Source organism: Prorops nasuta, unplaced genomic scaffold (genome assembly GCF_024137725.1).
Source record: "Prorops nasuta isolate Cenicafe-Biocafe unplaced genomic scaffold, Cenicafe_Pnas_1.2 PNAS00038, whole genome shotgun sequence".
Lineage (NCBI taxonomy): Eukaryota > Metazoa > Arthropoda > Insecta > Hymenoptera > Bethylidae > Prorops > Prorops nasuta.
This window is the reverse complement of record NW_027116835.1, coordinates 994,882-1,022,811: the sequence shown is the minus strand read 5'-3', so window position 1 is coordinate 1,022,811 and position 27,930 is coordinate 994,882. Positions and strand designations below refer to the sequence as shown.

Here is a 27,930-nt window from a genome sequence, read left to right as displayed (position 1 = left end):
GCACAAGACTGTAAATTTATCGATACAACATCTGCGCACATTTTCATGGAAAGCTATTATCTAGATATAAATCTTTCTTAAAATCGTGGATGAATTGGAACAAAAATTGAAAGTCTTTTTTAAATAGTAATCGACTGAAGTAAAATATTCATAGTGCTTTTGTGCACGGGTATTTATATGTAAACCAGTAATTGACAAGAAATTATTATAGTGCCATTGTCGGCAAGTTTCTATTAATAATTTGAATATACATTCTTCTAAGCAAGAATGGTTGTTGGTGTATTCAAAAATTTGCATATACGATATATATGTTATTAGAATAAGGCACTATATGAAATTTTAGAATAAACGTATTTATGTAATCTTAATGAAATTTTATTATACCAAAACTTATTCACCGCTATACGATTATATAAACCGTATCGGCCCTTGTAACTGTCAAAACTGAGATTCATTAACCCAAAAATAGAGTGTTATTAAAAAACTTCAAAAATTATAGCCTCGTATCACCCATACAATAATTTGGCCTTTGTAATTAGTTCTTTAGCCATTGATCGATATATTGGCCAACTTGTACCCTAGCCTTTTGCAACTGTGGAGGATCGTTCTTTGATGGAGGATACATATTCGCACAATGGGCTGTACCTGTAATTATTATACACATGTATATAAAAAGTTGACTTTAATTTCTTTTATGCTATGCGGCAACCTCTTCTCAAGTATATTCACCTTCGATGAAAATTGCAGGCGCGTTGGGATTAGATGATTTTGTTATTCCCAAGGCATGCCATGGATCAATCGATCCATGGACAAAGACAACATTTGTTAATTCAATATCGAGTGCTCCATACATTGTATTGGTTCGTTTGACAGCTGATTCTAATAAATGCATACCATACCTACAACGTTAAATAAAACTTGGTGGTTAGTAATAAAATGTATGGAAATATTGAAAGTATGTAAAACATACCTTGGACCAAATATATCAATACATTGTTGAGCAAAGAAATCTACAGGGAAGGTTTCGCTAAAAAGTTGAGGACGGGCTGTAGAGGTTTGGAAAAATCCAAATTCGGTACACGTTTGATAAATCCATTGCCGACCTGAATTTATGTAAGATTATCATTATTTATCCATAATTATTAGCTGCATTCATGATTAACAGAACGCGAAAAACAAGCAAAAATTATACCTCCTTCAGCATCGTCTTCGCTGGTCCAACTAACATTTCTCATCTCACGAATCATTTTATCGTATCTGTAGTCCAAACATTTTTCCTTATTGGCTTTTAATATGTTGTTACTTATTTCTGCTAATCTATCTATAGCGATGCCTATTGTTTCATTAATCATTGTATCGCATACACTTTCAACTGTATAATTAGCTGATGCTGAATTATTACGATTGTCGTGATTATACTGAATTATTCCCGCAAATATACTTGCTATAGATTCATATAGGTTTGAAATATCTATTTTTTTAGTGTGCCCAGGATCAATTGGATCGCATAAACTAGAAAAGAATTATATTAATAATATAATCCACCATGTTTTTAAAATTCTTATATGAGATAAACAATACGTACTTGAATTTCTTAGCCAAACCTTCTTGACCAACACGATGTCTTAGCATTGCATGAAACTGCTTATGAGCATTCAATAATGCCTCTACACATTTTTCAGAGTAACTCTTTAAAGCATTTTCAACAACAATATAATATTCTGCAATTATATAGTAGAGTATTAAAATCATTATTAACAAAATGAGAGAGATGGAGTAAGAATAAGAAATATAAACCGTACGCTGGAAATCAATTTGAGCAAGTAAAGGTCCACTAGAGGAAACAGCACCATGTACCAGATGTGGATATTTTAACCTCATCCATGCAGCCAGAGATCCTGGGTACGAGCCTCCAAATACTATCCACTTTGTTCCATTGGAAAGCTTGAAACTTTCATTCATACCTTCTATAAAGTAAGCTAAATCTGCTAAAGCTTGTTCTGAACTGAGATACGCAAGGTTCTTGATACTTGTGTCACTGTAAATAAGAGACTATATAAATTAAATGACTCAGTTGAAGTGATATATAAATGAAATTATTTACAAAGTTGGATGACTCTTTCCATAAAAGCGGTGCTCCAATTGAAAACATAATGCTCCAAATTGTTTAGCATATTCAATCCACTGTCCTTCTAACATCCATTTTGGGCTTGCAGTACCTTCACCACCAATCATCAAAAATGCTGGGCCACCGCTTTTGTAAAAAGTAGCATTTACAAAGTATCTCTGAAAGAAGAACTTAAAACTATAAAAAATACTAATTTTAGGATTAATTTACGAATGATTTACCTGCTGCCAAGTTCTCCCTTCAACAGGATTAAAATGATCAAGGAATTGAGTGAACCATTGTTCCTCAGGAAGTACTGCATTGTTAGGTATAATTGGAGTGCCTAAACTGAAATGTCTGCTTCTACCAGTTTTAAATGTGCGTAGTGTAGATCCAGTACTTAGGAAAAATAAGAAAATAAATGATAACAGCACAAGCCGCATCTTTTTCTTTGTAAAAATCACTGAACTCTATATATTTTCCTATAAAGAAGAAAATCTATTACAATACCAAGCTTCTCATGAATCACAGATGAGTGTTGAGTACAAAATAGCTTCTTATCATGATACATTGATGCCATGCCCATAACTTATTTTTTCAGCTATACAATCATTGCGATAATGCCGATCAAAAGTAAAGTATAAAACATTCGAGTTTGAACAAATTTTTGTTCTTTTAAATTGTAACAGTCGCGACAATATAATATATTGTATATTTGAAGTACATTATAAAAGTAAAAAAAAGAACATTTAAATAACTAAGTCATATTAAACAAGCTAATGATTGATGGAAGTATGATTTGAAGTACTTTTAAATTAAAATAAATAACTTACATTCAATTTTGAGACGCGCGTATCTCAATTTATACAAAAACAGATGAAAGTAATCGATTGGCCTCTAAAGGACTGAAACTGCTAGCTAATTCTGACTTGTCTGCTTTTAAACTTATTTGTATACATACAGTTTTCATAAACACAGCCACAAAATTGAGATAATCAACATAACCACAGCTGCTACCAGCTGCTATAATATCGGCGGTCGCAAAAGCTGGATACACGGGTAAAGCTAGGTTTCCATGTCAATTTTCTCGACCAATCAGGTAATGTAGTTCGTTATAGCTGAACTACAATTGGCTACTAGCAACAGTTGAATTTTCACAAAACATTTTGAATGCGTATTGAAAAAGTTTACAGGTTAAACAATGTTTACATTTAAAATAGAATCATGAGTAGCATGCATCCAAAGAATACAGGATCGTTTAATTGTAATTGAAAATCTTTTAATTGAAATTCTAACAATTTTATTATATATACAAATTGATACTTTTCAGATGTCAACTATGTTAAGAGTAATTCAAAAATATTGCAAATTTCGCAGACATTGGAAAATTTAGAAGAAAGCTTGAAAATATCTCGACATTTGGAGGCCGAGCAACTATTAAAGTATTCCATTTTAAAAACCGAAAATGCATTGATAAAAGATGATTTAGAAAAAGCTAATAAATATAACAAAAATGTATTGAGTAAGTTAATAATAAAATAGAATATGACTAAATGTAAAATTGAATTAAATAGAATTCAAAATATTCTCTCTAATCTAGATTTATTTAGACAAAGCGTGACTGATATTCGAATTGAGTGCAACAATAATTTACCACCGTCGTTAAGAAGGGAAGTTCAAAGAATATGGCATCAAAAGTATTAATAAGTTAAAATGTCTAATTGCATAAGTCTATTGAGAATTTCATTGAAAAATTTTTGTCAGGTACGATGCTTTGTTGCTTGAAAATAAACGATTGAGGAGAGACGTCGAAGATAAGGAAACGCTTGTCAGACAAAGAGATAAGCAGGTAAGAAACGGTACATTTTTAAAATTCGCATAACCTAGAACGAAGGATTTGACAATTTAACCTATACCAACGACCAACGCAAGATCGATGATTTACAAAAACGTCTGTCGGGTCTCACGGATAATATATCAAGGAACGAGGAATCGTATAGAACGATTTGCAGAAAATACGAGGAGCTCCAAAGTGACAAAGAAAAGCAAGAGACGAAGCTGAAAGAGAGCATAAAAAGTTTGCAAGTAACTATTTGTTGGCCAGACTTAAAGACCAGCTGACCTAATTACGATACGTGAGTATTTTCCAGAAATCACTGCAAAAGGCTAATATCAGAGCATCTCGATACTCCTTCTCCTCGATCGCTTCAATGGGAGATGCAGCTTTAAAGAGAGAGGTGCAAAAAAATGCGCGTCTTCTATACGAGAACGGCGTTATGAAGCGTCTACTTCAAGAGATGAAACGTAAATCCAGCGCTACGACCATATATAAACGCGCTTAATGTTATTACTGGCACTTTGAAACGATGTACAATGTTTATTTTTAAGAGAGGGTCTTTCGGCTGATTCATTTAGATTAAACAATAAACCAGTCAGCGTGAAATGGTGCGTCTCTTCTTTTTGTATGATTCGCAGCGTAATATACTGGTTACTACACTAAATACGATTGAACGGATTACATCAAATTGAATTAAAGCAGCCGGTTGGTGCTTCGCTGCAGCAACGTAAGGACGTTCTCTAGCTATTGTGCATTCCAGTTCTTAGCGAGAATTCTCGCCATGCGAAAGTCAAATAGCTGCGCAGGGCTCTTAAAACTAGAGTAAATATCCTTCAAAAGTTTCGAGTGATTTACACGATGTAGGAGAAAGCCGAGAAATAACAGCATTATTGTTTTTCAGAATCTGCTCGCTATGGAATTCTAGGAGAATTTATTGCTGAACTGACGCTTTTATTCTTAGCAACACACATAATATGCAGAATGTTTTTGATCATTTTCAACACAATCTTTCTGATAACCTTGACACCACCTTTGCTGGTATTTTTAGCGCTTTTATTTCTTTATCGTTCCGTGGTTTACATTATTCTCAAAGTACAATACCAAGATAGATTTGTGGGATTTCTGGATGGATCTGATGCAATTTGGTCAGTTGAAAATCCCACGGCTTTGTCCGTGATTAATGTCCTGGCGACCATAGAAACAAATTCAATTACACCCAACGAAGATGTCATGGAGATGTTGAAAGTTCTTGTGCAAACTCGTTTGTCAAGGTCGCAGCATAAGAAGTTATTTTACAACAAATTGCGGAAATATGGATATTACTTTTGGGAGAAGCCCGAAGAAACGTGTGTTCCGCAGGATAGGGTGAAATGGCTAGAAAACGATGACTCTAATTGTGATGGATCTTGCGATAGCATTAGTGGGGATCGCTTTGTCAGATGCCTCCAGAGAATATGCAATAAGCCGCTTTCGGAGGATGGCTGGTTGACGTGGCAAATTCTAGTTAGCAAACCTTGCGATAAGATTAAAGATTTGCAATTTTTAAATATGGAGGAGGGTAGATGTTTGGTCAAAGTCCCTGTTTTATTTCGCATTCATCATTCCGTCGGTGACGGAGCGTCATTGATAAAATTCTTACTGGACAATATTGCCGACGCAAATTTATCAAAAGATTTAACGCCAATTACTGTGCCAGCGGTACCGAAGAATTATTTAACCATTCAAATGAGCTTCAACGACGATAGCATTCAGTCAAATTTAAATAAGCATTCTACTGGTGCTGCTTCATCTTACACAAATTTTTATACCTTTCCATTGAGTTTGACGATAATAATTCAGTATGTCGGATTAAAAATAAAATTTCTGCAAAATTTTATAACGAATCAGCTAAAGAACGAGATAAAAAAGTTTCTTCAAATAAAATGGAGAAAGTTAAGAATAGCGCTCGTGAATTTATACGAACGAGTTGCAGAAGTTGGTAAAAATTTAATGGTGGTTTTTTCTGTACCATCAGTCCTTATAAATCAGGCGTTCCAGAGCATGGATAATAGGTACTTTATACTCACGCAGTGTTGATGTTGAAAAATAAAAATATGCGAAAATGGGGAATTTATAACGAGATACAATTTTTTTCAGCGCTCTTCATGGTCCAAATTTAACAGGCGAGAAGATAATCGCGTATTGGCTTGAAGATGAATACTATCACAGCCGAGACAAAGCTCTGTTAGCAAAAGTTAGGGAAATCAAGCTTATTACTGGAACGAGATTCGAAGATGTTTTGTTAGCAGCGTTGTCCTCCAGTATACATAAATATTTCGTCAGGGTACGAATCAAATTGATCACGCACAGACACCACAATAATTATTGTCAAAACTATACTGTATAAAATATAGTTTAATTATCTAATTATTAGGTGAAAGAATCGCCACCTAAAAGAATATCAGTCATACTGCCGGGCATATTGAACTCTTTGGAAACAAATAGCAACTTAGGGAATCATTTCACCGTTGGACTGCTGCCTCTTTGCATTTCTGAGATTAATGGTCAGGAATGTGGCAATCCGTACGAGAATTCAAAATCTTTCGAGCGTCTACAAGAGATTGCTACGAGCTACGAGATAATGAAGAGCAGACCTGACAGACTCGTAAACTCTTGGGTGATGAAGTACCTTTCTGCCATACTGCCGGAACCTTGTACGAGGCTATTTCTAAAAAGCTATAGTACACTAATTTTCAGCAATCTGATAGGTCCACTTAGGGTTCGAATTTTTGGAAAGACAGTAGAAAATATATTTTGCTGTATACCGAATAGGTAACGAGTGCATTTATTTTCTTGAATTCAACAAAATTGAAAAAAAAAAAAAATTGAAAACGTTTGTTTTAGGAGCACTACTGGAATTTCTTGCTGTTTGTTAAGTTACGATGGCAAAGTGAACCTATCTTTGGTAGCTGATCAAGCACTGATTCAACATCATAGCTCGCTTTTCCAAATCTTGGACGATACTGTCAGTGAAATTGATAATATCTATGACACGCTAACTTTATCGTTTTTTTCACGAAGCTTTAAAAGAAATTCAGTGACTGCGTGATTGTACACAATATAATAATAATAATAATACAACCAATATGAGGAAAATCGAAATGTATGTAGTTGATAAGGCAATTTACATGATGCGTTGAAGCTGAAATTCTGCTTGGTCTGACTATCGATTTGATCGGAAAAGAATTAGAGGCCACATGACAATATCACAGAATATACCAAAAAAGTTTGCCGGCTGATCATCCTTCTGTTTCAATGGTGAGATCGTAGGCGACCTCCTATCGAGCACAGATTCGCATCGATGTGGCATCATACCAATGCTTTGCCTGGGATCGATTATATTTTCATCCGTTGATGTGTCGTATTCATCAGAACTGCAGCAAATTCGACTTCGTTGCTTGCTAAAAAATTAAAAACCATATATGCATATCCCTCAATTTTGGTTTATAAATACTTTTTTCTGATTTTGTAGGAGATTTTATTGAGAATCGGATTATTAACGGTGATTACTTCACTGGTCTTCTTGCATTATTACGTCCCATTTCCTGTGAGTTAGTTGAATCGATAAGAGTTTCCCTGTTATTATGATTACTGTACGATCGACAGTGATAATTTAATATGGGTTTCCGTAACTCCCTCAAGGCTATTCGATCAAGTTTATCGGAAACGGAAGATTCATCAGTAGACGTTATTTCATTCGTTTCCGTCTCGTCCTTAATTTCGAAGCTTTCGCTGTCCGTATCCCTTAAAAGTCGATATTTTTTCTGGTCAAGCTTCTCGCATTTATTGTCTCTCCTACCTGTCGTATTTTAAATTTATATTACGTAACCATTCTTACATGGCGGTGGATTCGTCGAATCGTCCCTCATGCTTGACAGTATTTTTCGAGAAACGCTGTTGCGTTTTTGCCTCCAGTCCAACCGACCTTTTTGTGTTACAAAACTTATTAATATTTCATTAGCATTTGATGGATATTTACAAAGGCTCTAGCAATATTTAACTGCGATGATGAATGTTGAATTACAGACTCACTGGGCATTGTAAAATATTCAATACACACCATGCAATTGTTTACAGAGTTATTACCGACTGAATTACTAACTTTCCGTCCGTGATCAGAGGGAATGAATGATCAGCAGCACACGTCCGAGTTTTTGTAGAATTATTTGTCGCGTATTTCACTGGCTGACGGAGAAAATAAGATTTTACTGGTGAATGGTAGTTCTTTTCACAGCTCTTATTCGGAGAACAAATCGCATCTGTTTTCTTTTCAATAATTACTAATTCGTTACTCTTTGAAGAATTCGCACGAGTCGCATCATCGTCCTTGTTCATTTTGTTAAATTTGAAAATAAGTTTTACGTTTTTCTCCGTCTTTCCGAGCTTCTCCTGCTTTACAAATGTATTTTCGTTATCCACGTGATTTGGCTGAGCAGCATCTTTACTTTTACTCTTATCGATTGTCATCTCAGCTAATTCTTCCTGAAAGATGAATATTAATTGTTATTCGGAAAATAAAAAGTGCTAGGTTTAAACAATAGAAAAAAATTGAGATGATGTAAGACGGTGCAAATATTTTGACGCCATTTGAAGAAACCTGAAGATTTTTTAATTCGGATGTTTCGATAAAAGCAGTCGGTTTGGAATCCTTTTTAATGCTCTTCGCGGTCTTTCGTGATTTTATAGGTTCCTTTACATGCACTGGTTTCAATTGTTTTTTAACTTCGGGTAACGAGTTTTGGGCATGAAATTGATGAATGTTATTTGCTTTGTTAATCAGTGGACCGACAGTCGACACCTCAACATTGATCAGAGCAGGGCTATTGTTAATTTTACCCTCCTCTTTTTTCTCTTCCAAAGTATCACACGGGTTTTTGTTATTCACTGAATTACTCCGATTTTCCTCGCGCAATATTTGCGAGTTTAATTGAATTTTTAATTCATCGTCGATCAGCAGGTTTTTATCACGAGAACTCAGCTTTTTTTTCAGTGGCAAAGGGCTTCTGGTCGGACTACCAAAATTTTTCGCAAAATCAGCAAACTTGCTGATATCGGGTTGGCTAATGGCAGCTTCGTAGTCGTAAACCTTGCCTTCCAGCTTAGACTTTGGCTTTTTAATGACCCTGTTACCCGAGGGGATAGTTGACTTTCTCATCGTTAAAGCGCCACCACTTTGGTCCTCAGGGTGTAACTTTGGGGACATCGCATCTTCTACACGACGAAGAATCCACCTGCATTAATCGGACACACGTAGGTGTGCAATTATGCATGAGTGGAAACGAAACGTTAACATTTCACAGTTGCTTACACTGGATCTCTATCATCGCCCGAAAGCTTCTCGACGTCTCTGCAAATTTTATTCCAGAATTTAAAGATTCGCCTCGGCTTACGCTTGATCTTCCTCAGCGCTAGGTCACAGGATTTCGTAGGATCTACGATCCCATCTCTTTCGTTACGACATTCCTGGCTTAACTTCTGAAAGGGCAAGGAGCGCGTAAAGAAGAGGCTTAATTTACGATTTAACGACTGAAATTTGCTGCGCGTTTTCCTCAGATTCGCCAGTTTTCCTCTCGAGTTTCTTCTTAATCGATAGGGCTTATCACATTGTTTTCACCGTTGCACCGATTTTTCTCAAGATAAACATTTCTCAAGCGGCTGGAAATTTGATGTTAACCTTGAATAAACCAGTGGGAGAATATCACTCACTCCCCTGAAGTTTTGCGCAGCTCGGCAAACGAAAATAACGAAATAAACGAGTGTTTAATCGGAAACGTGTAAAAATGCTGAAGCACATGCAATGGTATTCGCAGTCCGCTCTGAAGTGGAGTATTTATTTAAAAACAGATAAACTACCAAATTTTATATAATCGTAATTCGAAAAGTATCGATCTTAGGAGTTTCTATTACTAATGCTGAGAAAGGTAGGTAGATTTACAGCTACGCAGCTTTTATAATACTGATGATCCTAGAAAGAGCGTTATCTCAAAACAGGCCTGTGCAGCAATATGCGAAAAACAAGCCTCGATATTTTCTCGTAAGCTAAGAACATTAACGCAGCCGTCAAAACCGTCTGTAGGAGTTTGGCTTCCATTCCCTTGTACCATCCGGCGATTCCTTGTTTCCTGCGAAGAGAACGAAAAGTCAGAGATTAATGACTAAATTCATTTATCATTAATACTATCAGAGTTAGGGACTCACTTCAGTATATGACACAGAATTTGAATTGTGCCTGCATTTGGCGGTAAATTAGGATACTTGTGGCCATGCTAGAAAAATCAAAGATTTAAGCGGTCGATAAATGGTAGATTGACAAAAATCTTTCTACTCCATTTTAATCTAAATTTACCCTGAGTTTGGTTTGAACCAGCTGCAGAGGGTAAGTCAGAGTAGTGGCCAAGGTTTTCGCAATAGCTCCGATGGCAAAAAAAATCCATGCTGGCGGCTGGGCACCCTGAAGCGACGCTGTGACTCGACGCTTTATGCTTTCATACGTCATGAATTGAATAGCAGGATTTATGACCAGCATCAAACTCGGTAAAGTGCCAGCCCATAACTTTTCCAAACCTTCGGATTTCCATATATGCAGCAAACCATCTGAAAAGCATGGCTTTTAAAGTAACAAGCTTAGTTCAATATTGAGACCTACATCAAAACGTTAATTCTCTATATATAAACGAGATTTAAATCCCTGTATTCGACGAAATATCGGTCGATGAGACGACGCATAAATTTATACGGCTGTCTCCGAGGTATATAAAATCAAACAGAAAGTTTGCAGAGTACACTGGCAAAATTGTCGAACGTGCGTAAACAATATTCCCGCTCGGCTAGAGTCAAACAACTAAACGTACATGTTTGAGCTCTCAAGCTCTCTTGTGTTTGATTAGGAAATGAAGTAAACCCTGGAAGATTGTGACTAATATTGCGCAGTCGTGATGGAGCAAGGAATTTAAAATGCAAATACTCCCACCGAAGAAAAAGGAGTGTAAATGCCATTTAAACTTATGCGTCAATACGATAGTTTGTCCACTGGTAATAAATCAAACATTAGCTACATAGCCATGGAGAAATATTGTCAACTTACCGTACAAAGTATTGTACTCATTGTTATTCGTTTCCTGAACACCGTTCACACCTTTCATCTTTAGCCTCGTATTCACGACCCATAATGGCGTGGTCGTCAATACGTTTACGACACCTAAAAATTGTCATATTGCTAATTAAAAAGTCTAATGAAACGAGGATTGCTCGTCATTTCGAAAAGTTATACTAAATAATTCTTATACCAGCGACGGTGGCGACCAGCAAATCGTTTGCGGCAGTTTGACTCCTCGAGCTCCTCATCAATTTCAGACCATGAAAAGTATAAAAGTAAACAAAGTTACTGGCACAGAGACTTTGCAGAACAGGCACCATTCCTCTGTAGAGAGTGTGTCTGAAATAAAAAAAATGCGTGGTCGATCAGGGGTAATTGAGAAAATGTGATACTCGCTAAAAAAAAATATGAAAGAGAGCAAATTTTTCTTACAAGCTCTTGAAGCAAAATTACGCATTTTGCAAGATACGAATGGACTGTTTATGCAGGGTATTACTTGCATTTGCTAATTATTTACGCAATGGAATTACATCAGAAAGAAGTGCGAGTGACAGTAATTTGAAATTAGCACCGAGATTGTAATTCGCGTAAACTACGACTCATCGCGAGAACGTTTTGCTGCACTACGATAAATAGAGAAACTGTCCAGCTCGAACCTCTAAGAAATTGTGCAAGGTTTGAGACCGTTGTACACTCTTGATGCTGATGCAACTTCCAATAGAATGATTTATTTCGAGAAATTTATTAATAATGGTATAAACGTACGGGCCCTCCTTGGATACGAGGTCACGAAGCGTCATTATCGTATTCTTCGACTCACGACTGTCCTCCACTGAAATCATAATATATTCATCAATTTTATCGAGTGAACACAAGTTATCCAATTATCTACGACCTACGTAAAAATATTCGTGAAAAACTAATTCTAAGCATATTACTGATAATACTCGATTTTCTTTTTATATTTCAACTGTTAGAAAAACTGTTTATCAGGAAAAAAGAAAAATGTGTTTTCTGCTCGTGTATCTGATAGATACTCGAGAGACATAGCTTACGTTGTAGTCGGCTTCGCACAGTATCCAGCGGAAAGAACGTTGCCATGGCGACGACGCTACCCTAAATTATACCATACGCGTTCGTGAGTGGCGGATAATCGGAATTTGTTGGGTGTCTATACTTACCGCAGCTCCGGAAATGGCGTGAACTAAAGTTTCGTATGTGAAGAGGCTCCTACCATTGTTACCGCCTCCCATTTTGTCGAGAAATTTGATAGATAGGGCTTTGCCTCCGGTGGATTCAATCACAAGCGAAACTGAATTGTTTTTCACTGTTCGATGCACATTGTTCTTGGGCGATTACATGCTTATTCTGAGAATAACTCGAAGTATGGTGGTTTGTGAGGAATTTGGTAGAATCGCTGGAAGTGTTGAAGCAGCCGAGCATGAGAATCGAGAGTGAACTGGCGCGTTGAAATAATCGCTGCGTCACTTATATAAAAGTGGGAGCCACCAAGCCACGTGCTGCAGCGCCTCTCGGACTACTCGGGCAGTAGACTGACTGGACTGACAATCAGTGGATTCACACACCAGTCCTATACCTACTTAGTTGTTACGCCATTGACCTTCCTGACTCGAAGCCGCGCTACGCAGCGCTACGTACCACGAACACAGGCGCGCCTGCTGCTTCCATGAAATCTACGCGTTTCGACAGTGTTATTTTATCGAGTTATGCTCTCGGAGAGGCCAAGCCAAAGCATAAGCCGGTTCCGCGTGCAACCTCATCTCGGTCACTACTACTGATGTCCAAATTCCCTGGGAGAAACATGGCTGCGCGTCTGCGCTTTACGCTCCTCAATGACGCTCTACCGGGTCGATGAAGAAGCACGTGTACGCGCACGCGCAAATCTCGCTAGATCATTCTTACCAAAAGATTATCTCGTTCCCCCTTCCATCTCCATACGTTTATCTTGATGCCCGTAACGGTAAACGCCGAGTTTGCGATAAAAGCCCGGCGAATGCTAAATGACCACTTCCGCTACTCCCCGAACACACCGGAATAATTCATGTCCCCTGAAAACTGACCGAGGAAAAAGTTTTATTGTCTGGAAGATTATAAGGCATCGCTAATGCTTCTTTCGAAATTCTCGATTCATTGAATCAACTACCGATGCACAATATGCACGCGCGTTTCTACATGGTGCATTTTTTGCCATTTCTAATAAACGACAGAAAGAGTGGTTGCTTTATTATTCCGAAACTCTTTGGCCGAGACATTTCTCTCCGCGAAAATACTCCTCTATATAAGTACATGTATAGGCTTTTTATATACACACTCAGGGTGTTTCGTTTACTTTTTTTTTTTCGGGGCACTAATGATTATAGAGGGTGAATAAATGACCGTATAAAAGTGTATAAGGGTAGGGTTTGGGAAAGATGCGGTAAAAAAATCAGATGAGAGAACTCTGCCGGGGTAAATTAATGTCTGATGCCAGACACTCGAAAGTGTCTCGTGGGACGTGTTAAACGGGTAATCGTGGCTTTAGCAGCCGAATTTCGATACTCGCTACTCCGAGATATACAACATTTTTATGATAGAATTTTTCCAAGCACCTTTTTCAAATCCACTCCTCGACAGCTCCAGAGAGCACCGGTTGTAAAAGATACGAATACATATATATATATATATAGTTGAAATCTTGCGATATTCAGCGAGCGCAATTGAAAATTTTTATTACCATCTCTCGCAAATACCGCTTTTATGGATAGCTACAATTATTTTTGTGATATTCCAGAATTCCAAGCTTATGGTCCATGATATTTTACTCGTATAGCCAGCAGTTTCAGGGATTTTTTTTTGTAGCAGTAGTAACAGGAGAGGCTCGTCCCAATGTAGCTCGGCTTATAACTCTCAGGAGGCTAAATTCCGGGACAGCTAACATGAGTAACGGTGGCCAATTTATTCTCGGTACACAGGAGTGCCTATTTGACTGCAGGTTTGTTTTTATCCAACTGTTATCTCGAATCGTATTTGAAAAGCGATCGCGAATCGAGTTTACCTCTTCTTCGGAGAAGTTGGCTGATCGTGACCGGGCAGAACTTTGAAGGAGCGCTTTTTGAGAGTTCCGCCGAGAAGGTCGTGACTCATAATCGTATATAAGGGGGCATACCGAGAACGGGCTTGTTCTTCTAAATTCTCCGAGTTCTCGCGGAGTTTAATTAAACATTCCGTGCGCTTGGAATTCCGCGGGTTCCCTCGAACCGATGTTATAGAAAAGAATGACGAGGGTGAGAGCGGATGCGTTGATTCAGAAGCGATTTAAGTACTGTGTATTATTCTGTATAGCGCACATATTACATATATTTATATAATCTTTATGAGAAACGTATGGAATTTTGTAGGGAGAGTCCCGGCAAGTGTCTGGAGAAATATTGGGCCGTACGTAGGAGCCGTCGATCAATGCCGTACTTTCCTAATTAATTAACGACGGACCGATTCCTGGCTGGAAATTATCAGGAACGATATAACGAAGGGGAATAAAACTGGAGTAACGAGTATCGATCGGCTGGACGATAATCGGAATCGGCCGAGGTGATTCGATTCCGGTCAATTTCAATGGAGAGATGCGAGGCCCTGCGAGCGATTTTCCTCTGCAAATTGAACGATCGATCCTGCGTGCATCGTGCACCGTGCACCGTGCACCCTCGAAGCAGCGCGCAGCAACCGAATACTGCAGTTCATGGCTTGTTTACGCGCTTCGGCACAATTACCGCGATCCGCACGGTCGTTCGAAATCCTGCACTGCTACGTCGGCGTAGGTCGACGTATAGCCGTTAGGCCAAATGAAAGTCTCTGATAATCGACACTGATTGTTGAATTCGACGAGCAATTCGCTACAATTGCAATCTCGTCCCTCCCGCCATCCACTCGATTTCTAGCATCCCTCCGGTAATTTCACGACGCTTCTTAGGAGTATAGTCAATCCATCCAATGATTTCGACAACCGATAACCTCCGTTTATCAAACATTTTCTTCTTCGCTTCATTCTTTCGAGCTGCGTGTAACTTTTTTATCGTATTGCAAAAAGAATATAACGTTTGCTAATAATTTTTTTAAAGCTTTCTCTTTTTCTCAAACTCCCATACCCGATGTGTCCTTGAGTTTAGGATGAGGTTAGGATTGGAAGGTATATAGAAACCTTGAAGAAATTTAGAATTAACATCATTTTCCGATTGATTCGTTGGAATCTGTACATCAGAGTCCTTGTCGTATGTACATTTAACATTGATGCATGCTGAAAGTTTTAAAAATGAGATTTTAAGAGTTTATTTGAATTTTCAAACAAAAAACTGAAGGATATATTTTTCGGCAAAAACGTGTCGGATGCCTCTCTTCTTCGCAGTGATCCTGGCTGATGTCCTTGAGGCTCGAATGAGGTTGCTCTTTGAGGAAAAATTGTCTGTCCTGTAGAAAATGCACAGGCTGCAGCGGTCGAAAAGGGTGGTCGTTGCATGAATTCGTCGCTCCATAATAGTGATCCGACTTGGGTGCAGTAGTAGCTTGAATTTAATGAATATATCAGGCCAATTAAAGTTTTACCGAGCTTCAGACCTGTTTTTATTATTCATTAGATTTTTGCCAGATGAATAATGCAAGATTTTTTCCTCGTCGCGGTCGAATTGAATTGAAAAGTGTGTTTGTTACGTGTGTTGTGGGAAGAGAAAATATGGTGAAGGAAAGGAGAAGAAAGGAACTAGGAAAAGAAAAGAAATTTGAGTATATCTAACGGAGCAAAGATATTTATTAAATTCAATGAGATTTGCTTCTCCCATCGGTGTCGAGTGCTCAACTCCGGGTACAATAGATAAAATATCGATTAGCTTTAATTATCTAGTATCGTAGAGTAGCTCTATATTGTCCAATAAGAGGATACTTGGCTGAACTTTGCTAGAAACTTTTTAAAAACTCTGTGAAACCTTCTAAAGCGTCGCGATTAATTTTCTGCGCTCGGCGTGATACAGCAGAGACCACCGGCTCTCCGGCTCTCCGGCTCTCATTGAAGACTGCGGGAGAAAATCGATAATGGCTAACGAGGAAAGCAGAGAGCTTAGCAAATTCGTCAAAGCGTCCTCTTAAAATCCAAGGTTACCTTATCTCTATCTATAAGACCCTCGTGAAAATTGATACACTCCGCGAGCGAGCCTGTCAGGAGACCGATTCGAGATCGGTAATTATTATCTAATCGCTCTATTTTATCTCGCAGTTAGAGAGAAAGAGCCGAGAATTCCAAAGTTATAACGCTATACTCTCTTAAAAAACTAATCTTGAATTTTAAATTACAAGCGCTATATATACCAAAATTGCGCAATATATAATCTTTGCTCATTCTCTCTCTCTCTCTGTCTCTCCCTCTCCCTCTCTCATCCTTCAATTTTTAAGCAATTTTACAAAACTACCATAACTTACTAGCCTTAATACTTTCTTACGATAAATTATGACCAAGAGTGATTAGCGATTGATAATAAGAGTTAGCAAAGGGGTTGAACGATATTTCCTTCGGAGTTGGAAGAAATTTTATGGGAGCGCGAGGTCATACATAGGGATTTCCGATTTCAAAATGGGAAATTCGCTCGGCGATTATTCGAGGAAAACAATCGAAAGCTATAAATCACACTGGCTAAAACGACACTCGCGTTTAAATGATTTGCCTCATCGTTATCGCGCTTGTATTACCGGAAAACATCCCGCATGCAGCATTGGGAAAATGTCGATTCGACTGGTGTGAATCCATGAATTTTTATCCCAACTCGACGATCCACCGTGGTCCGAGAAAAACTTCTTTCCCGGAATTCCCGAAAATCGCTGCTCCTCGAAGCTCCCTCCTCATCGTTTCACACATGTATTCATTCGCTCACTCACTCACTCTCGTCGAATCCCCTCGTGGTAGATTCTTATACAGAATAATTATCATAAGAATTTCACATCTTAGAGGAACGTATTATGATCGGTAAACGAGGCACACTCATATTGATGCACGTACATATACTCAGGCTTCCTGAACACGCAGCTGTCGTTGCAACTTAATTAACCGATTTCATAGGTGAAAATTAATTTAGTTTATATATATATATATATATAGAATACGTATAATAAAGCATGCTCGCGTTTACCACTTTTTGTCACACCCGTATTTTAATAAACAATCTCGCGAGCATTGGCACGTCATCGTTTAGAGAATTAATCGAGATGAGCCCTGTGAGAATGATGAAAATTTAATATCGCTTAACGATCGAAAATATATGTACACTGAGAAAAGAAATTACTTCAATTTAGTAAATTCATTTACTTGACTTTTGATTTATTTAAATTTAATAAATATAGTTAAAAATGAGTAAATATTGTTCCTTTGAAATAAATGTTTTATTTAAAAATAATGAAAAATATCTTGGATTTTTATTTTCTTGATACAAATAATTAAATATTTCGATTAAATAAATATCTTTATAATCAAGTGTACAAAACACTAATTGCAAAAATATCTGTTTACTTGGCATTTCTACAAAACTGCGAACGAATAATACTTTCAAATCAATTTATTATTTTATTCGAAGAAAGCAAATATTTATTTGTTTATGATCAGGATGAATTCAAACAAATATTTACTCACAGTTAAAGAGAATTATTTTAAATAAGAAAATATTTATTTCCAGCAAATTATTATCACCTTAGAGTAATAGTATAATTCCTTAAAACCAAGTAAACAAAATTTGTTAAATATAATAAATATTTCCTACAACTAACTTTATCCTCACTCAAATCAAGAAAAGATACTTTAAAAATAATTTAACGAAACTTTTGTTTTAATATGCACTGTTTCATTAAATAGAAGTAAATAATTGTTTCTTTCATATATAGAAATTACTTAAAATAAAAGAACGACCACTTGCCGCAAGACATTGATCTAAAACGAGAATAATAGTTATTTCATGTTAATTGAAAAATTTATTATTGTTCGGGATTTTAGGTGTGTTGATGCAAGCGATTCGAGATTCGAGCTGCCTCGCTCTAACACACTCTCTGTCTCTCTCCCTCACAGTTCGGCGTAACGCCGCCAGGTGGCTGGCTCGCGTAGCGGCTTTCTCGCTGACAAGATTTTGCCTGCGAAGTACTTAAGCACGCGAGTCACGCCTGCTCGTTGTCTCTCGACAACGTCGAGACCGTGGAGACTGCTCTCTAGTTCCGTTTTGGAATGCAATAGCACAGTCTTAGGACTTTGTTCCTATCCTTTTTTTCAGTGCTTAAAGCACTATCGTATAACATACGATTTTCGAAGCCTTGTTTCCCTTAACTTAATATTTAACCCATCTGCGTATACCACTCTGGTTGCGCAGTCTACATCCTATCCTTCTTTTCCTTAAACCATTTGACTTTCTTTTTGTGAAAACCATACCGAGTCAGGTCTCTCACAATTATTTAATAGTAAATATATATACATTCAAATTAAAACAAATATATTTGTTTTCATGATCCAGTGGTTTATAAGCAAGTATAGCTTATTTACTTGAAAAAAATACTGCTGCTTTTATCCCCAGAGGAAACAATGTGACAAAACTAAAGATATAATAATTTGATAGTAATAAATGTTATAATGCTATCATAAATTTAAAATTATTTTTAATTTCAATGAATATTCCTTTAATTTAAAAGAACATTTTATAAATTTAATGACTAAAAACTCATTAGAGCAAACATTTCATTTACTTGAAAGAAGCTACTAATTCTTTCGTAGTCAAATACTGTATAAAATACACTAAAGGTGGTTCGAACGTGATTTTCTAGTTAAATAGAGTTGTAGGTAGTTACAAAATTGAAGGTAGTACTTTATGTATTCTAGTTATCATAGAAAATCAGTTTGCAAAAAATAAATAATTTAAGTGTTATTTTTATTAATCTTTCTGAAACAATTATATTAAAAGAAATACTCATATGATTTGAGTATTTGCCACATTTCCATGCAGAATATAGATAAGTACGGAATTAAAAATTTTTCACGAGTAATAATAGGAGATTATTATCGGTAATATACACGTTTCGGTGATTTAAAAATTGTTTTAATTTAAAATATATTACTACAGTTTTTTATTGCTTTGTATTGTCATTGCAATACGGGACATCATAAATTTCTTCAAAATGTGTTGATCGCCCATTAGGCTACACGTTAAAAATGCCAATTTGAAATAATTATTTTTTACTTGTATCATCGGTAACATCATTCAAAATTTTAGTAGATTATTCCTCTATGCCTAAATAACCTTTCTTTAAAATTTTAAAAAATTCTGAAGAAATTTCATTGGCGCTCGAACCACCTTAATGAAACATAATTATTTAATGCTACCAAATAATATGGCACCACTAGCAATTGACTATATGATTTTAATTTTAAGGAATATTCGCTTAATTTAAAAGAACACTGTATAAATTTAATGATTTAATATTCATTGAAGCAAACATCTCATTCACTTGAATGAAGTTACTGTTTACACAAATGCAATGTACCATTTGTTGTGATTGTGTAAATTTTAACGCTAACTGGAAAGCTTCCTAAATTTTAATTGTCGCACGTCTTTAGCGACACTCATATAAAGTTGAATTAATTCAACTTCCACCGATGTCGCAAGGTCGCTAGCGACTACACTTCCCTTCGTTTTGGAATTAAAGTCGCGCAATTCATCTCCTTTTCTAATAGCAGGACTTTGTCGCTTGCGATAAGTAGCCACGAACGACAAGTGAAAACAGCATAATGCAGACATCCAACAATCTGATTGGATCACATTATATATATCTAATCTATTCATCCAATAAGATTTAATGAATATTCCAGAAGTTTTCTTAACAGTACCTAGCTGCTTTTTACATCCGGCTACCGTTACCCCCTCTCCCATTGTCATTTCCGTTTGGAACCCGGAGAAGAACGTTGGAACAAGTGGATGTGAGGACGGACCACCAGCGAAATTATTAATACTATTTTAACGTGGTAGTGAAAGTTATGTGTTATATATTTTCTCACTACGAAGAATAAAAATATTGTATCATACGTAGAGTGTAACGCAATACAAATAATATTTTGAAGTTTCATAACGCATTGTTAGTGTTCAATGGAATGATGCAATGGATGCATTTACGATAAATTTGTTGACCGAATGGAACCTAGAAGATCTCATTTCATCATTCAAAGGTAAGAAAATCTTGCGAATTATTAATTTTCTTTTGTTTTTATACATAAAGACACTTCCAAGGAAAATGTTGTAGCAATGAAGTTGCATTTTTGGTTGTAGATTAGTGTAAGTGCACGTGGCTGCCATTTTCAGTAATAGGCACATAGTTTAAAATGAATATTTATTTTCTGTTTAAACTAAAGTAACCTTTGGACTTAAATTGACAACATCCTTCTACCTTCGTATCTAATATATTCCATACCTCTAACATTTGTTACTGCAACTGCTTCATTTTATCATAAGATATTAAGTTACCAAATTTCTATAACTATTTTTCTTAGTATGCTAGCAGCAACTTATAAACTTATAAAAACTTGATTTTATCAGTCATTTTAGTTTTATACATACTGTATGTACTAAGTATAATAAGAATATATACTGTATTTAGTTTTGTAATAGCTCTGGTACTGCAAACCTTTGTCGGACTGCAACAAATTATGGTAATATTTTCTTTTCTTAATCATACGCTGTTTATTGCAATGATTTTAATCTCATTATAATTCATTTGTACGATAGTAATTCAAATTAATAGAACCTATTATGATATACGCAGAACAAATCTCTCATTATTTTCTGTATTAAAAGTATATTCTAATGTAGTACATACATTAGTGATTAAATATTCATATTTCTAATCGTAAACTGAAATTATGCAGAAATTTTGTCTACTCTTTATATCAGGAAATATATAATCTAAATAAAAATGCTATTTAATGTACCATGATATTCGTAGTAAAAGTTCTTATATGAAGAGGAATTTTGTGTTTACTGTTCGACAAGAATATACCTATTTTATATATTAATAAATATTTACTGCGAACATCATTGTACATTAAATTTACATATTTATTTTATTCACTTAAATATTTATATAATAAAATAAATAAAAAATTGAATGAATAGATAGGTTTATCTGTAACACAGTATGTAAATTGATTTTTCTAACTGTTTTCCTTTTTGTTGTTTAGAAAATGAGATTAATGAACAAAACATTAAACATTTGAATGACTCAATGCTAAAGGAATTGATTCCTAAAATAGGAAGAAGAATTTTATTTATAAATAAATTGAAGCAGCTATATTCCAATGAATCTTTGTCGCAGGTACAGTACTCTAATAATATTAGTAAAATATATTACAATTTTGGAAAAACTGAATACAAATGTATAAGGTGTATGTATATTTCTTATTTAATCAGTTTCCTAAATTTTTATATAGAACAAAACAAGTTCAATAGAAAACTTGTCAAGTGATGATGAAGTTTCTAATGATGAAAATGCGTTACCTTCAGCAAATAACTCACTCATTTCAACTCGTTTGTATAATGATAGAAGAACTATACATAAAACTTTAAAGAAAAGTACTAGAGGTTCCGCAGTTTTATGTACATATAAAAAAAACAAAGTTCTGTCGATGAAAAACAGAAATATAATCGTTGACATAATTATGGAGGATGTCTTACAAAAAGAAAAAAGGTGTTCATTGTTAATAACATCACTTCTTTATGTTTTTTCCTCGTTTATATTCATTATATTTTCTTTCATTAGATTAAGAAATGCAGATTTCCATGGTTTAGCTAAACAAATTTGTGAGGAATTTCCTACGGAAAATTTGAATACTTACTATGTGCCTCCAATAACAAAAAAAGAATCAAATATAAATAAGTCGATAAGTTCAAAAGGGAAGCTGGTTAGCAAATATCGAAATAATTTATATGGACTAAAACTATTAAATGCAGTTGGAACTACAGAGGAGGAAAGTGATACAGATGAGAATGTTGACATAGGTAAAGTTCATTAAATTTTGTCTAATTAATTTAATGCTGTTATAAAAAATCAATATTTCATTTGAAGGAAATTTCATTAGAAGGAAATTTCATTTGCTTTAAATGATATTTACTATAAATAATTAAATTATGGAATTGTTATTTTTAAAAGCAATATTATACATTTAATTAAATAAAATTTGCTTCTCTATCATATAAATGAAAAATTTATGTTTATAGATACCGAAGGACTTGAATTGAAACAATGGTTAAGCGTTACAATAACTCCTTGGGATAAGGTTAAAGAAAATTGGAAAAAATCATTTAATTTTAGACGACAGGAATATAAGAAAAATAAAGATTTTAATATTGCTACAATCGTCGCCGAATGGCCAATATTAAGACAGCCCAATGCGTTTGCTTTAATCAACGAGGATTTCGATTCATTACGTTTAACTACGGTTAATTTAAATGAAGAAATTTGGGAAACTTTTTTCCAAAAGGTTTTAAAATTAAGAGATTTGAATAACAGGGATTCGAATTCATTAGCATTAAAAGAAGTGGTAACATTAGAAGAAATTAATATAGGTTAGCGTTCGTTTAGTTTCCTATTTCATTACGAATATAATTAAATATATGTTTTTAAGCTTCTCAAAATAATTTCATTTTGATAACAAATAATGATTAAATAGATTTGAAAGTAGCTGGACAGTTATTATTGCTACCATATTTGCTGCCGCCTAAAGGACGCATAAAATGTGGTCAAAAACATTGGAAACCCTCCGTTACAGAATGCAAAGATAGTATTCTTATGCATTTACTGGTAATTTTTATATACTTTTTGTTTTACAAGGTGCAGTATTTGTAAAAAAATAGCAGACGTGTGTTAAATATTTTTGAAGTGGTCAACTAAGCTTGAAAGAACAATGTATGTATTAAAATATAAATCAAAACTTGTTTAAAGTGAGTCGAAACCTCTAAAAAAGATTGTAATAACCTAGGATTTTTTATTTTAGTAGTTACTTACATTATGCCATCAAATTTGCTTAATATGTTAGTAAATATTTAATACACATGCCACGGACTTTCTTCAAATAGAGCACCTTGTATTATATCCGTTAACGTAATAATTTTATTTACATGAAGATTTTTGACAGATTCCTGGAGATATAATTGTTAAAGTTGATGAAAGAAGAGAATTAATGAAGAAATTGAACTTGTCGGTTCAACCATTCATCATAATAATTGGGCCTACATTAACAGATATTGAGTCGATATATGTATGCCTTGATGACATCATATACAAATTGGAATCTGTATTGCAAGCTGTCGACATTTGCTTCAAGATATTTCATGTGTTTAACCTCAAGTACCCACCAGAAAGTGAACACATCTGGCAGCTGGTGCAATTGTATATATATAATATAAAAACAGTGTACGACAAATACATTTCTCAAGTCGCCGAATTAATAACTGATATGAACAAGGTACGACAGCAATGTAAACTTAAATTTAAAATACATTATATTAACTATACTTTTCTTCAATTTAAGTCTCATAAAAGTCTTAGTCTATATAAAAATAATCATTAGTTTAGACCGCACTTTACGCAGTTGACGTTTTATAAAATGTAATTGCTTCTGCTCCATATATATTTGGAAATAAGTATACATACCTAAACAAAATGATTTGTTGTCCATATTGTAATAAAATTATAGAAGAAAGGAAATTTTTTAAAGTCCATGTAAAAAGAAATCATAAATTTCTATTAAATAGCTCATGTTATTGTAAATTTCGAAGTTGTTATAGATCTTTCTCTAACTTTTATGGATTTAAACAACATTATTTAAGAGAACATATGGCTGACGGTAGAGCCGGTAGTATTAAGGATGTTCAATATAATGGGCCAGTTACAATCGAAGAAAACAGGTTGTTTGAAAATTTCCTTTCAGATAATGAGGAACCAAATTTAATTGATGCCATAAAATCGGATATGTTAACTTTTACGAGAAACGAATCAAAATTAAATTTCAATGGTTTCAAAAATATTATTGTTTCCTATGTTTCATTATATATCGCTAAATTCTACAGTTTTCTAAACATACCTCGAAATTTTAGTTTACAGATATTAGAAACGTTGAAAGAATTTTTTTCCATGTCATTAAAAAAAATTGTAGAATATATTAGTTCTAATCAAATGTGTACTGTTCCACAAGAAACTGCAATTCTACAAGCTGTAGATGAAGCTTTCAATTATTTTACATCGGAATTTATAATTTTCAAATATTTTGTTCAACAAGGAACTCTGATTATGCCGGTAACTCGTAGTATAGATACAGGTTTGAGACCCCGTTCTTCTAAAGGAAAAAATATAGTTTCCATTTTCAACATTACTATTGAAACAGTGCCTTTAAAAATAACTTTAACGAAATTTTTACAATTGCCGCATGTTTTTGATTGTATTATAAATGAATTGGAAAAGCAAAGAGAACCTGGTTTCTTTAGTTCCATATTGGATGGTGAAGTTTGGCAAAATATTAAAGCAAATTTTCCTGAATCAATTGTCTTACCGTTAAATATATATTTTGATGACTTCGAGATTAACAATCCGTTAGGTTCTCATAATAATATAAATAAAATAGGATCTGTTTATTTTACCATTCCATGTATACCTAATGAATACAAAAGCACCTTGAATAATATATTTCTTGCTCAACTACATAAAACGGAGGATTATAAACATTATGGCAATTCTATAATTTTTCATAACCTTATCCAGGAGCTAGCCGAATTAGAAACACTTGGTACTACTGTTACATTTAATGGGGCAGTGAAAAAAATATATTTTGTTTTAACAGCAGTAATCGGAGATAATTTAGGATTAAACCAAATTTTAGGTTTCAATACAAGCTTCAATTCTAATTTTTCTTGTCGCTTTTGCAAAACTGATAAAAACCTACGAATGAGGCAATTAATGGAAAACGATAATCTAAGGCGTACCAAAGACACATATGCAGAAGACGTTCAGAATAGTACTTACGGCATTGCAGAACAATGCGTTTTCAATCAATTGCAATTTTTTCACGTAAATGAAAATGTTGCATTTGATGTAATGCACGATCTTTTTGAAGGTGTTTGTAGGTATGAAATGGGACAAATATTATACGAATTAATCTTCATTCAAAAACTGTTTTCGTTAGAGGTTCTAAATAATAGGATCCAGTATTTTGATTTCGGGAATAAATATAGTATAAATAAACCTGTTAGTATTTCAGATGCTGCAATTAAAAAAAAACTTATAATACTTTCTGCATCTGAAATGGCATGTTTCGTTCAATTTTTCGGTCTTTTTATTGGAGATTTAGTTCCTCACGATAATAAAGTTTGGAGAATATGGGTATTGTTAACTGAATTGATATGTACTGTTATGTCATCTTCGTTTAGCATTGAAAGTTTAAGTTATTTAAAAAATGTTATTTTTGAGCATCATTCATTATATCTAGAAACATTTAATGATAGTATTCTGAAACCTAAGCACCACTTCTTATTGCATTATCCAAGTATTATAAAAAAATATGGTCCGATCAAATATCTATCCAGTTTCAGATTTGAAGGAAAACATAAACAGTTTAAAAACATTGCTTCGGCAGTCGCTTCTCGCGTTAATGCTCCGCACACACTTGCTTTAAAGCATCAATTGCTTTTGAATTATCGCTTTTATTTAAATGATGGTTTCTCTAGTATTCCCAAATTAGGACCTCAACTACAAGAAAATTTACTAAATAGTATATGTCTTGAAGTACTGCAAGAAAAATTAGCTTTAAATACAATTAATAATTATAATTCCGTGGAATGGGTTAATTGTTACGGTACAATGTATAAACCAAAAATGCTTGTGATCGTAGAAAACAATGATATTTTTCCTACTTTTGGAGAGATTCGAAATATTATTGTGAATGGGAATAATATTTTGTTTATAGTTACAATTTTGCAAACACTTTCATTTGTCGAACATTATCATGCGTATGAAGTTAAAACAACGAAAAGTTGGAAATTAGTCTCTCGAAATGATCTAGAAGATTATTCCACTTTTAACATTCATATTTTGTCTAACGGTTTAAAATGTGTACCATGTATTTGAATTCCTTAATCATTTCGTGATGTGCTAGTATTTTTTTCATGTAAAGACTAAGACTTTTATATGAAAGCAAAGTGTTCTCTTTCTGACTTTTATAATTGTTGTAATGAATTTTATCCTATTTCAGGTTTAACAATAAGACACTTTTTTATGGATTACAATGTCCTTGAATAGACAACTTTAGTTTTTGATGTCGATAATTACTTTGACTTTCAGTTATTAATCATAATTGAATAATTTTATATATTACAGCGTTTTTTTTTGCGTTCGTTACATTAACTCAGTTACGTAAATTTAACACCCAATATATTAAATATTTAAGAAATATAAATATTATTTGTGCAATGCTCTGTGTTGAATAGTATATGATATTATGAATGAATATAATTATTAGATATGTATGCCATGCCATGTATTATACTATTTTATTTTGCTGTCTACTATCTATATGCTGTAAGGTTTAGTTGCTTGTATCTCTATACAAAATTATAAGGTGTTGCCTCTCTATTCCTAAATTTTTAAATATTTTTTATTTCCCTGTATCCTGTGTATAATATAGTGTTGCTCCCTTTACCAACATCTCAATTCGGTAAGTAGTGCAGTGACTCCATTATTTTCGTTAAAGTGATTATTGCTTAACACTAGATTGCCTGAAGAAATAAAGTCATTTTGACTGCTTTTTAATTTCTGTTAGAGAAAAAAAGTGTTTATAATAATAGAATTTCTTAGAATATTAAGACTTTTTATACATAAGCTTGTATAAAGTCTTAAAATCCTAAGAAATTCTATTATTATATACATATTTTTCTCTAACAGAAGTTAAAAAGTAATCAAAATGACTTCTTCAGGCAATCTAGTGTTAATCATACAAACAACAATAATTATAGGTAAACCAAAGGAAGAATTAGTCGCATTTAATAGATAATATTGTTAGAAAGTTAATGGTTGAAAAATGAAAATTCGAAAACTAAAGACAGAATAGTCTTATTACAGGATCAGGCCGCACATAGGTACGTTCAATGATCTCTATTAGTGGCATATGTTTAATATATCTGCATAAATGTAATACGTTGTTTCGAGTTAAGTTTCGTAAAGAAGAAATCATTTATTATTTATGTTTGTCAAACTTTATCATATTTACATAAATTTTTATTTTTACGACTAAATGATGCGCATTAAGCGACATTTCTTAAGACTTATCGCTGCTTTCCTTTAACACTTTAACCTATTTATGCTTTACAGACATTATGCACCGTTCTCTTTATATAAAGTGTCTAACACGCAGGATTCATATCTGGGAAATTTTTGGTAGAATTTCACATAACTGACTTACAAAGAAAAGCATTGCAAAATTTGTTCACAGAAATTAATATTTATTGTGTTCAACATATTACAAAAGTAATTCCATTAATGGTAACGCATTAATATATTGATTCTAGTTTTCCTGCACTATCTTCTTTTCTCCAATGTTTTCATTCTCAAGCGGCCATTTTTGTCACCGTTCGACGCGTAACCTAGTGAGCGTTCCAACGACGAATAAGTAGTACGATACTGCTATCAAATGAATATAATCTTCATAATAATGAATCTTTCTCGCTAGTGGCCTTCTACATGAAACTTCTTATATATACTGAGTTCGAAACTCCTATAGGTATATTTAGGTTGTATACGACTCTA

At 34.3% G+C, this 27,930-nt stretch overlaps 6 protein-coding genes across 10 annotated transcripts; 3 read left to right on the top strand and 3 right to left on the bottom strand.

The window, feature by feature from the left end:
* Window positions 1–15: 15 nt before the first annotated feature.
* LOC136783828 (putative serine protease F56F10.1) lies at window positions 16–7,346 on the bottom strand. 2 transcript variants are annotated; one of them, XM_066744129.1, is made up of 9 exons: window positions 7,203–7,346; window positions 2,350–2,589; window positions 2,105–2,286; window positions 1,803–2,038; window positions 1,586–1,721; window positions 1,193–1,512; window positions 971–1,103; window positions 730–899; window positions 16–645 (listed from the first exon to the last, which is right to left on the bottom strand). In XM_066744129.1, the coding sequence occupies exons 2-9, from the start codon at window positions 2,548–2,550 to the stop codon at window positions 536–538; spliced, it is 1,488 nt and encodes a 495-aa protein (XP_066600226.1). In that variant the 5' UTR covers window positions 2,551–2,589; window positions 7,203–7,346; the 3' UTR covers window positions 16–535. The 2 variants fall into 2 exon arrangements, with proteins under 2 accessions (XP_066600226.1, XP_066600225.1); XM_066744128.1 differs by lacking the exon at window positions 7,203–7,346 and adding an exon at window positions 2,941–3,159 and having other exon boundaries at window positions 21–645.
* On the top strand, window positions 3,332–3,811 carry LOC136783925 (uncharacterized). The gene is made up of 3 exons (XM_066744295.1): window positions 3,332–3,371; window positions 3,438–3,629; window positions 3,708–3,811. The coding sequence occupies exons 1-3, from the start codon at window positions 3,332–3,334 to the stop codon at window positions 3,809–3,811; spliced, it is 336 nt and encodes a 111-aa protein (XP_066600392.1).
* LOC136783826 (uncharacterized) lies at window positions 4,627–7,180 on the top strand. Its single transcript, XM_066744127.1, has 5 exons — window positions 4,627–4,766; window positions 4,846–5,995; window positions 6,081–6,267; window positions 6,358–6,755; window positions 6,828–7,180. The coding sequence occupies exons 2-5, from the start codon at window positions 4,926–4,928 to the stop codon at window positions 7,030–7,032; spliced, it is 1,860 nt and encodes a 619-aa protein (XP_066600224.1). The 5' UTR covers window positions 4,627–4,766; window positions 4,846–4,925; the 3' UTR covers window positions 7,033–7,180.
* On the bottom strand, window positions 7,304–9,649 carry LOC136783829 (homeobox-like protein HDP1). Its single transcript, XM_066744130.1, has 5 exons — window positions 8,581–9,649; window positions 8,086–8,465; window positions 7,822–7,908; window positions 7,438–7,727; window positions 7,304–7,384 (listed from the first exon to the last, which is right to left on the bottom strand). The coding sequence occupies exons 1-4, from the start codon at window positions 9,184–9,186 to the stop codon at window positions 7,490–7,492; spliced, it is 1,311 nt and encodes a 436-aa protein (XP_066600227.1). The 5' UTR covers window positions 9,187–9,649; the 3' UTR covers window positions 7,304–7,384; window positions 7,438–7,489.
* A 135-nt stretch (window positions 9,650–9,784) lies between these two features.
* PMP34 (Peroxisomal Membrane Protein 34) lies at window positions 9,785–12,915 on the bottom strand. Its single transcript, XM_066744132.1, has 8 exons — window positions 12,261–12,915; window positions 12,135–12,195; window positions 11,845–11,911; window positions 11,270–11,418; window positions 11,068–11,181; window positions 10,330–10,577; window positions 10,182–10,249; window positions 9,785–10,105 (listed from the first exon to the last, which is right to left on the bottom strand). Exons 1-8 carry the CDS (start codon window positions 12,330–12,332, stop codon window positions 9,961–9,963), a joined length of 924 nt encoding a protein of 307 aa, XP_066600229.1. The 5' UTR covers window positions 12,333–12,915; the 3' UTR covers window positions 9,785–9,960.
* A 6,150-nt stretch (window positions 12,916–19,065) lies between these two features.
* LOC136783937 (uncharacterized) lies at window positions 19,066–26,786 on the top strand. Of its 4 annotated transcripts, XM_066744312.1 has the most exons (9): window positions 19,067–20,311; window positions 20,751–20,791; window positions 21,320–21,453; window positions 21,569–21,825; window positions 21,898–22,136; window positions 22,356–22,703; window positions 22,808–22,938; window positions 23,273–23,602; window positions 26,381–26,786. In XM_066744312.1, the coding sequence occupies exons 1-9, from the start codon at window positions 20,277–20,279 to the stop codon at window positions 26,384–26,386; spliced, it is 1,521 nt and encodes a 506-aa protein (XP_066600409.1). In that variant the 5' UTR covers window positions 19,067–20,276; the 3' UTR covers window positions 26,387–26,786. The 4 variants fall into 4 exon arrangements, with proteins under 4 accessions (XP_066600407.1, XP_066600409.1, XP_066600410.1 ...); XM_066744310.1 differs by lacking the exon at window positions 26,381–26,786 and having other exon boundaries at window positions 19,066–20,311; window positions 23,273–23,707; XM_066744313.1 differs by lacking the exon at window positions 26,381–26,786 and having other exon boundaries at window positions 20,740–20,791; window positions 23,273–23,707.
* Window positions 26,787–27,930: the final 1,144 nt, after the last annotated feature.

Bases quoted from the DNA above. Each gene is read 5' to 3' on its own strand.
- LOC136783828 (XM_066744129.1), bottom strand. From the start codon at position 2,550: ATGCGGCTTGTGCTGTTATCATTTATTTTCTTATTTTTCCTAAGTACT. The intron at 1,104-1,192 runs GTATAATTTTTG...ACATAAATTCAG, and splicing joins CGAAGACGATGCTGAAGGAG to GTCGGCAATGGATTTATCAA. The intron at 900-970 runs GTATGTTTTACA...TTAACGTTGTAG, and splicing joins ATTGATATATTTGGTCCAAG to GTATGGTATGCATTTATTAG.
- LOC136783925 (XM_066744295.1), top strand. From the start codon at position 3,332: ATGAGTAGCATGCATCCAAAGAATACAGGATCGTTTAATT. The intron at 3,372-3,437 runs GTAATTGAAAAT...GATACTTTTCAG, and splicing joins GAATACAGGATCGTTTAATT to ATGTCAACTATGTTAAGAGT. The intron at 3,630-3,707 runs GTAAGTTAATAA...TCTCTAATCTAG, and splicing joins ATATAACAAAAATGTATTGA to ATTTATTTAGACAAAGCGTG.
- LOC136783826 (XM_066744127.1), top strand. From the start codon at position 4,926: ATGTTTTTGATCATTTTCAACACAATCTTTCTGATAACCTTGACACCA. The intron at 5,996-6,080 runs GTACTTTATACT...AATTTTTTTCAG, and splicing joins TTCCAGAGCATGGATAATAG to CGCTCTTCATGGTCCAAATT. The intron at 6,268-6,357 runs GTACGAATCAAA...TCTAATTATTAG, and splicing joins TACATAAATATTTCGTCAGG to GTGAAAGAATCGCCACCTAA.
- LOC136783829 (XM_066744130.1), bottom strand. From the start codon at position 9,186: ATGTCCCCAAAGTTACACCCTGAGGACCAAAGTGGTGGCGCTTTAACG. The intron at 8,466-8,580 runs GTTTCTTCAAAT...TTCATCTTTCAG, and splicing joins CCGAATTAAAAAATCTTCAG to GAAGAATTAGCTGAGATGAC. The intron at 7,909-8,085 runs GTTAGTAATTCA...TAACACAAAAAG, and splicing joins CCTCTGATCACGGACGGAAA to GTCGGTTGGACTGGAGGCAA.
- PMP34 (XM_066744132.1), bottom strand. From the start codon at position 12,332: ATGGGAGGCGGTAACAATGGTAGGAGCCTCTTCACATACGAAACTTTA. The intron at 11,912-12,134 runs GTAAGCTATGTC...TTATGATTTCAG, and splicing joins TGTGCGAAGCCGACTACAAC to TGGAGGACAGTCGTGAGTCG. The intron at 11,419-11,844 runs GTACGTTTATAC...TTTTTATTTCAG, and splicing joins CTCGTATCCAAGGAGGGCCC to ACACACTCTCTACAGAGGAA.
- LOC136783937 (XM_066744310.1), top strand. From the start codon at position 20,277: ATGGAACCTAGAAGATCTCATTTCATCATTCAAAG. The intron at 21,454-21,568 runs GTACAGTACTCT...ATTTTTATATAG, and splicing joins CCAATGAATCTTTGTCGCAG to AACAAAACAAGTTCAATAGA. The intron at 22,704-22,807 runs GTTAGCGTTCGT...ATGATTAAATAG, and splicing joins ATTAGAAGAAATTAATATAG to ATTTGAAAGTAGCTGGACAG.